Source organism: Oncorhynchus keta, chromosome 20 (genome assembly GCF_023373465.1).
Source record: "Oncorhynchus keta strain PuntledgeMale-10-30-2019 chromosome 20, Oket_V2, whole genome shotgun sequence".
NCBI lineage: Eukaryota > Metazoa > Chordata > Actinopteri > Salmoniformes > Salmonidae > Oncorhynchus > Oncorhynchus keta.
This window is the reverse complement of record NC_068440.1, coordinates 29,486,433-29,496,063: the sequence shown is the minus strand read 5'-3', so window position 1 is coordinate 29,496,063 and position 9,631 is coordinate 29,486,433. Positions and strand designations below refer to the sequence as shown.

Here is a 9,631-nt window from a genome sequence, read left to right as displayed (position 1 = left end):
GCCTATTTAAATGAAGGGTGAATATGAAATGATTTAGTTTTATAACATGTCATATACCAGAATTGAGGAAGGAGAACGTGAACAAAAAGTTTCAGTTATGTACGAAAATAGGTTTATTTTTATTCATAGCAGAACATCAAAGGCGCATTAGCCACTTTGTAAAAAATATATATGGTAACAATAGGTCTATCTAACTGAACGAGAACGTTGGATATATTTTCTCCATAAATATTTACAGATTGATTTTCCTCCTGTTTTCTACTCCACAGTCCCCCGGTATTTCGGCACCACGCCGTTGCGCTGTGGGCAGTACCGGCGCGTGTGAGCTTTGTCTCCGGTGCCGCCACACATAGGACAAATGTAGCTCCTCAGAATGGGGCAGATGACTTTGCTGTCTTTGGATTTCAGTTTGTGGCTCCGGTAGATCTCTGCCGTTTCTCCATTTTGCTTGCAGAAGCCACAGTAATCACCGGAACCCAGGCTGTGGCTCGTGTTGCCTGAAATGCTGCTTGCAGAACTCAGACTCTCAGTCCCGATCGAATTCAGACGAAACCATTGTTGCTCCTGGCGACCGGTCTGGTGGTCTTCTGTGTCCGGCACGTGCTCCTTTAGCTGGGTACAGGTGGTGGCTGTCCGATCTGCGACGTCACAAAGTTTCTCCAGCAGCCTCCCTAGGTTCATATAGTCATGCCACATGTCGAAATAATGCGTTGGGGCGAGGCTGCTCTCAGCCATTAGGTTTCTTTGCTTTGTTGAAATCTTTCCGGAAATCATGTACAGGCGTCTGGAACTGCATCAATAATGTTTGTGGCCTGGACGCATTCCAGCAATTTATAGTGGCCCGGGGCAAACATTTTAGGAATGTAGCTTGTCTGTCTAGTCGGAGGGGCGGTATGCTTGCGAAGTGTGTTGTCTGTCCCAGGGGACTGCCCCCAGCCAGGTGGTAAACATTGCCACGTGCAGTTATTGTTTTGACAAGTAACCTTTTCAAACAACACTTGAGTAGAGGTTGAGCTGTCTGTCAGAGAATTAAAGGTAATTATGTTTGTTGCCATACTCTCTCTTTATAGTTCTGCAGTGTTTGAACACAGATTTTTAACACTGTACACCAAACGAGGAAGCTTGTATGCAGATTTTAAATGTATATCTGTAGGACCATTTTATGCCCATATTGTGTAGCTTATTAGGGTTTTGGTAGAACAGGTAAAATCGGATTTCAGTGGTCCCTTTTGTCAATTCGCATTCATATTCTCCTTAATTCAAAGTTGTATGAACAATAACCTATAGTCTTATGCATTTAAAGCCAACATTGTGTAGAAAATCCTGGCCCACACCCCGCTTCAACTGCATTGGTGCTGGAATTCCTGATTATTACAGCAAATGTGTTGATATGTCAGCTATATGAATAGATTGATCCATAAGGCCCTGAGGGTTTAAGCTTTAAAGGTCAATGGTTATCTTCTTGATTTGGTTTTGCAGCTGTACATGGAGCCTTATGTCTAGACGGAGGATGACTAGACTGGTCTGGCCAGAAACATAGTATCACATTTAGTCTCCTTAGCGTTTTGACTGCATGCATGCAAACCCTCCTGTGTTCTCCACCAGCTGCATGTGTTCCTTACATTGACACAGTTGACCATGTGCATTGAGAAAAACATGACAATGTTATAAAATCATTGATAGGCGCCAGTACAAATGCAAACATTGTACTCTGTTGTGACCCTGCACCATTCTGTTTTCAACATACAATATGTTTACTGGCTTACTTGGGATGTCAGAAATGGTTTTGTCACAGACTGTATAGTTCCAGTGGAGGATTCCAAGTGATTCTGAAGAGTTTTGAAGTTTGCCACATATCACTTTTTTCTTTGCTTATAAGCTGCTCCACGTTCAAGCTCTTTGCTATATACTTATGTCATTTTTATAATTTTGAATTCATGTTGTAAGTGATTTATTTTGGAAGTGGTTTGATGCATTCTCCTGTTAGTAAAGGCTTAATATAATTTTAGGCATGGACTGTGACATCTGATGAAAAATAATGTATTTCAAGTGGACATTAAGAAGTGGACATTAAGAAGCCAGTGTTGGTACAAATCGCATAAAAATTACAACCTATTAGCTACAAGTCAATAATTGTCCAGTTGGTAGAATTTGAAAAATGCAAGATATTACTGAACAAAATATAAATGCAACATGTAACGTGTGTGTCTCGTGTTTTTATGAGCTGAAATAATAGATCCCAGAAATATTCCATATGCACAAAAGATCATTTATCTTCCAATTTTGTGCACAAATGTGTTTACATCCCTGTTAGTCTGCATTTCTCCTTTGCCAAGATTGTCCATCCACCTGACAGGTGTGGCATATCAAGAAGCTGTTTAAACAGCATGATCATTACACAGGTGCACCTTGTGCTGGGGACAGGGATACTCTGGAGTGGGAGAAACGGCAGGTGTTCAGATATCCTGATCCTAGCCGTGTTGTTCATTCATCTGCCGTACAGTTTGGACCTGCCTTGTGATCACTTGGCATTTCTGTAAATATTGACACTGTTGTGAAACGTGCTGTAAGCCTGACAGAGACCTAAAGAGTTCTACATAAGAAATCCACATAAGAATTCCACTTAATTCCGTTGTGCAAGGTCTATAAAACAGAAGGTTGAAAAGGATAGTCATGTAAAACAATATTTTCTTGTGCTTAGTAGCCTTAGTGATGCTGATGATATAAGTTGACTGACCTTTGAACTGTCCCCAGGTGACGGACACTGGTGGGCCTGGTCAAGGAGATGGGTCATGAACTCTGAGCAACAGCTGGCCCACACCCAGCTGGATGTCCTGGCCCAAAGGGCCAACTATGAGCTCTGCATGGACCAGGTCTGTCTTTCCTGCATGTCTGTCCCTGTCTAGCCTGCTAGTCAGCCTGCCTGTCTGTCTTGTCTGTATGTCACATGCCTTCTCTCATCCTTTTATAGTTTCATGGTAACAATACAATGTTAATTGTTGTCAGTATGTATGTGTGGCTGCCCTGACCCAGTGCTTCTACCCCTCCAGCCCCACATTAGTCTTCTGCAGGAGACCAAGAACCTGAGAAGAAACTACTCCTCTTTGTGAGTTATCCCTCGGCAGTAGTGAAGACGACAAATTAGTCTGCTAAAGGGTACCTCCTCTGGAACTAACAGTGACTGTTCTATGAGAGCAACACCGCACACCTCAATATCGCCTCCTTGTGGTTGTGGGTATGAAATACTATCAAGATTTTATTTTGTCTTGATAAAAGTTGACATGACTACATCAACATAGCTATTGAGCATTTTAAGTGTGTTATCTGTAACCTGACATACAGGAAAACTCTGGAGGCCATGTATATGAGGCTAAGAGCCATGCGTTGGACATCGACAGGTTTGTCTGCGTCTCCTGCCCGTGTGGAACCACCATTGTCACTTCCAACACAGGAACTCCATGTTCTGCTTTCTCCTCCCAGAGCATATATTACATTTTTTTTTTTCATAAAATATTTTTTTTCTTGTATGTGTGATTTTAAATTTCATGTTAAGTAATTGGTTGGAGTCAGGGGCCCCTACGAAGACTAATAACGACTTGGAAGGGGATTTATATTAAGGACAATAGATTGGCTGTTGTTTTGCAGTGACCCTGACACCTACTGGCTTTAAACCGGGTCAGATGTATTGTAGCAACGTGCCATGGTAACGCGACATGGGTCGCGCTCTCTTGGAAAGTGTGAAGGAACCCGACTGCTTGAGAGGGTCCTTATGTGTCAATATCCCGCGAAATTCTCAAACTGGAGAACATCTGTAACCGAAAGCCTTATTTTTAGAAGTAGATATGGGATGCGGCAGCTCAAGAATCGTGGTAGGCTACCTCCATTGAGTCGCAGGCTATCCTTTGCGCTGTCATGATACTTCTAAAATCAACCAAACTATTCGGCTACCATTGAACAATGCAGATTACATGCCTTTTAATGCTTGATCTAATATAGTAATAGGCAACATTTTATACTGAAAAAAATATAAATGCAACATGTAAAGTGTTGGTTTCATGAGCTGAAATAAAACATCCCAGAAATGTTCCATATGCCAAAAAGCTTATTCCTCTCAAATTTTGTGCACAAATTTGCTTACATCCCTGTTAGTGAGCATTTGTTCTTTGCCAAGATAATCCATCCACCTGACAGGTGTGACAGATCAAGAAGCAGGTGCACCTTGTGCTGGGGACAATAAAAGGCCACTCTAAAATGTGCAGTTTTGTTACACAACACAATGCCACAGATGTCTCAATTTTTGAGGGAGTGTGCAATTGGCATGCTGGCTCCAGTAATGTCTACCAAAGCTGTTGCCAGATCATTTAATATTACATTTCTCTACCATAATCTGCCTCCAACTTCGTTTTAAAGAATTTGGCAGTACGTCCAACCAGCCTCACAACCGCAGATCACATGTAACCAGAACAGCCCAGGACCTCCACATTTGGCTTCTTCACCTGCAGGATCGTCTTAGACCAGCCACCCGGACAGCTGAGGAAACTGAGGAATATTTCTGTTTGTAATAAAGCCCTTTTAGTGGGGAAAAACTTATTCGGATTGGCTGGGCCTGGCTCTCCAGTGGGTTGGCCTATTCCCTCCCTGGCACACCCATGGCTGCGCCACTAACCAGTCATGTGAAGTCCAGAGATTAGGGCCTATTTCAATTGACTGATTTCCTTATATGAACTGTAACTCAGTTAAATCGTTAATTGTTGCATGTTGTTGTTATTTTTGTTCAGTGTATATTTTTAAGCACATTTAGGACATTGCCACTGTGTATTTAACTCATATAAGTGACTTTGTAATTTCTCCCAACAGGATGACACAGGGAGTAGACAAGGTAGTAGGGGCGGCTCTGCAGTGTAAAGTTCACCACAGACAGTGGAGTGGTCCTGTACACTGGAGAGGTCCCCACCTTACCAAGGGCTGTACCCAGGAAACTACCACCACTAGTGTGTGTGTAAAAGAGAGAGAGTTAAAGAGTGTATGCTTGTCAGAGACCTTGTGTGTTTCCCACTCCTAGCCCACATCCCTAGCCTGGTTCATGAGAGTGGTGAGAGACCCAGGTCCAGTGAAATTCTGGAGCAGCTACTTAGCCAAGGCATCATACCTGCCCAGCCCAGGGAGTGGGCCAGCGGGGAGGCATACAACATGGTGGGTACCGGCCAGGGCTACTGGTGGGACAGAGCAAAGTGTAACCTTTTGTATCCTCAGACCTTTATAGTGGTGTCAGAATCAAACACACACTCCTGCTAGTGGTGGTAGTTTCCTGGGTACAGCCCCCAGTAAAGTGGGGACATTCAGTGAGAGGATGAGTTCCATAATCTCTTGTCATTTTAAGACTGGGGCTTGGTTGGGTAGTCTCTTGATTAGTGTTCTGATTATTTATAAAACTGCTGCCATTTTATGGTAAGTGAGTGCATAGCTGATTGAATATGCCAAGGACAGTAACACTATTGAAGAGATCCTATTTTTTTTGTTAATTACACTAACTACAGTATATGAGTGTCTGCCTAATATCTGTTGTTGGAGTGTGTATTCACTCATGGTTTAATTGCTGTGTGTGTGTGTGTGTGTGTGTGTGTGTGTGTGTGTGTGTGTGTGTGTGTGTGTGTGTGTGTGTGTGTGTGTGTGTGTGTGTGTGTCCGATTGACAGAGACACTGTCACCTGGAGTCTGTGAAGGTCAGGAGGGACCAGTCTGTCACCAGCAAAGAGGACATGGAGGAGAGGATGAGGCAGGCCAAGGAGAGAATTAACAAGCTGAGGAATAAGATAAGTGGCCTATGAAGAGCTAGTGATTATGAAGTGAAAAATATCAATATTAGTTGAGGGAATAGGGGAAAACTGGGTTTAGGGGGTTAAACTGGGACCAACTTGAACTATATTTGCTTTGAATATGACCTGTGCTCATAGCCAGCTTCAGACTACACACATACTCTCTCATCACTCACTTCATTTCTTTGTTTTCTCTTTCAGGTCAAAGATGGGGAGCTGAAGGTGAGCCCGAGGACTAAGTCAGCTGGTGTCCGTGGCCCAGACACTGCAGGGAAAACCGGAGAGGGGGACGTAGTCACCCCTGTGGAGGTCCTCCAGGCCTCTGAGACCACACCCAGCCCGACAGGGATCCTGCAGGACCCCCTGGATACCGACCCAATCAGACCCAAGGAGGAGGGGATGGAGGGAGTGGAGGGGTCAGGGAGAGTGGAAGTGGGGTCAGTGGGCAGCTTCTCTTAGCCTCTCTGGAGATGGAGAAATGACTCCACGTTTCAACAGACTGAGCAAACTGTGGAAATGTCTCGTACCTGCCTGGGAGCATCTTATGTATTAGAGCCTAGTGTGTCTGAGAACGGAAGGATGGATAAAATGAGGGAAGTAGAAAATGGAACATAGGGTTGAAGTACTAGGAAGAGGAAAGGGGGAATGAGAGGAAGAGAGGGAGAGGGTCATTATTATAATAAAAATATTGTAAATTAACCAAAAAATAAATAATGAGATTTATTTTCCATTAATTTATAAAGGTTAAGGGATTTCCCCCCCCTACTTAATGTCGCCATGATGAACGTTGAATTGAAAGCTGTTTTGAACACAAGATGGTGGTGTTTCCATGGAATTGAAGTACTCTTCGGCACTGTTCAGTATCGCAAATTTACAGGTTTTTGGTGTTACACATACCAGTCAAAAGAACACCTACTAATTCAAGTTTTTTTTGTGTTTTTTTTTCTGCATTGTAGAATAATAGTGAAGACATCAACACTATGAAATAACACATGGATTCATGAAATAACCCAAAAAGTGTTAAACAAACATTTGAGTTTCTTCAAATAGCCACCCTTTGCCTTGATGACAGCTTTGCGCACTCTTGGCATTCTCTCAACCAGCTTCACCTGGAATGCTATTCCAACAGTATAGAAGGAGTTCCCACATATGCTGAGCACTTCTTGGCTGCTTTTCTTTCACTCTGCGGTCCGACTCATCCCAAACCATCTCAATTGGAATGAAGTCGAGTGATGGTGGAGGCTAGGTCATCTGATGCAGCACTCCATCACTCTTCTTCTTGGTCAAATAGCCCTTACACAGCCTGGATGTGTGTTGGGTCATTGTCCTGTTGAAAAACAAATGATAGTCCCACGTAGCCCAAACCAGATGGGATGGCGTATCGCTGCAGAATGCTGTGGTAGCCATGCTGGTTTAGTCTACTTTGAATTCTAAACAAATCACAGACAGTTTTACCAGAAAAGCAACATCACACCACCTCCATGCTTTGTGGTGGGAAATACACATGCGGAGATCATCCGTTCACCCACACTGCATCTCACAAAGACACGACGGTTGGGACCAAAAATCGCACATTTGGACTCCAGAACGAAGGACACATTTCCACCAGTCTAATGTCTATTGCTCGTGTTTCTTGGCCCAAGCAATTATCTTCTTATTATTGCTGTCCTTTAGTAGTGGTATCTTTGCAGTAATTCCACCATGAAGGCCTGATTCACGCAGTCTCCTCTGAACAGTTGATGTTGGGATGTCTGTTACTTGTACTCTGTGAAGCAGTTATTTGGGCTGCAATTTCTGAGGCTGGTAACTCTAATGAACTTATCCTCTGTAGCAGAGGTAACTCTGGGTCTTCTATTCCTGTGGCGGTCCTTATGAGAGCCTTATGCGACTGCACTTGAAGAAATTTCGAAGTTGTTGAAATTTTGTGTATTGACTGACCTTCATGTCTTAAACCTCTTTGGGCTAGGGGGCAGAATTCGGAAGTTCGGATGACTGACGTGCCCAAAGTAAACTGCCTGTTACTCAGGCCCAGAAGCTAGGATATGCATATAATTGGTACCATTGGATAGAAAACACTCTGAAGTTTCTAAAACTGTTAAAATAATGTCTGAGTATAACAGAACTGATATGGCAGGTGAAAACCCGAGGAGAATCCATCCGGAATTTTTTTTTTGAGGTCACAGGCCATTTCAATGCTTGTCTATGGGATATTCAAAGGAATTCCTCCCAGATTGCAGTTCCTATGGCTTCCACTAGATGTCAACAGTCTTTTGAAAGGGTTTCAGGATTGTTTTTTGAAAAATTAGCAAGTAGTTCTAGTTTTTCAAGGTGTCTCTCATTAGGAAGCTATAATCTACAAAATAGCTTCCAACACTCTACTCAGCAAACTGGATGCAGTTTATCACAGTGCCATCCGTTTTGTCACTAAAGCACCTTATACCACCCACCACTGCGACTTGTATGCTCTAGTCGGCTGGCCCTCGCTACATATTCGTCGCCAGATCCACTGGCCCCAGGTCATCTACAAGTCCATACTAGGTAAAGCTCCGCCTTATCTCAGTTCACTGGTCACGATGGCAACACCCACCCGTAGCGCGCGCTCCAGCAGGTGTATCTCACTGATCATCCCTAAAGCCAACACCTCATTTGGCCGCCTTTCGTTCCAGTTTTCTGCTGCCTGTGACTGGAACGAATTGCAAAAATCGCTGAAGTTGGAGACTTTTATCTCCCTCACCAACTTCAAACATCTGCTATCTGAGCAGCTAACCGATCGCTGCTGCTGTACATAGTCCATCGGTAAATAGCCCACCCATTTTTACCTACCTCATCCCCATACTGTTTTTATTTATTTACTTTTCTGCTCTTTTGCACACCAATATCTCTACCTGTACATGACCATCTGATCATTTATCACTCCAGTGTTAATCTGCAAAATTGTAATTATTCGCCTACCTCCTCATGCCTTTTGCACACAATGTATATAGACTCTCTTTTTTTTCTACTGTGTTATTGACTTGTTAATTTTTTACTCCATGTGTAACTCTGTGTTGTCTGTTCACACTGCTATGCTTTATCTTGGCCAGGTCGCAGTTGCAAATGAGAACTTGTTCTCAACTAGCCTACCTGGTTAAATAAAGGTGAAATAAAAAAGATTTAAAATGGACTGTAGTCTTGTGGTGCACATGGATGAGGCTGCACACTTTGTTATTTGTCTCTGGTATTGAACATACTTCATTCCGTCTTAAATTGTATAGTTTATTTACATATTAGGGTACCTGTAGATTGATTAGAAACGTTGTTTGACCGTTAACTTTTGGGATTCCTTTGTCTGCATGTGGAACGGTGGATTACTAAATCAAACGCGCTGACTAAACGGACTTCTTTTAGATATAAAGAAGGACTTTATCGAAAAAAACGACAATTTCTTGTGTAGCTGGGACCCTTGGGATTGCAAACAGAGGAAGATCTTCAAAGGTAAGGGATTTATTTTATCGCTATCTCTGATTTTTGTGACTCTGCTGGTGTGAAAAATGTTTTTAATTCTGGTGTATGCGGGGCGCTGTCCTCAGATAATCGCATGGCATGCTTTGCCGTAATGCCTTTTTGAAATCTGATAACGCGGATAACGTTGGATTAACAAGAAGTTAAGCTTTTATACAATGCAAGACACTTGTATTTTCATGAATGTTTAGTATTACGATTTTTGTATTTTGAATTTCGTGCTCTGCAATTTCATCGGATGTTGTCGAGGTGTGATGCTAGCGTCCCACCTAGCCCAAAGAGGTTTTAAAGTGATGATGGACTGTAATTTCTCTT

The 9,631-nt window shown here is 42.9% G+C and overlaps 1 protein-coding gene across 1 annotated transcript; it reads right to left on the bottom strand.

Annotated features, from left to right (window-relative positions):
- Positions 1-95: 95 nt before the first annotated feature.
- Positions 96-937, bottom strand: nanos2 (nanos homolog 2). Its single transcript, XM_035794838.2, has one exon. The coding sequence runs from the start codon at positions 772-774 to the stop codon at positions 259-261; it is 516 nt and encodes a 171-aa protein (XP_035650731.1). The 5' UTR covers positions 775-937; the 3' UTR covers positions 96-258.
- Between the last annotated feature and the right edge of the window lie 8,694 nt (positions 938-9,631).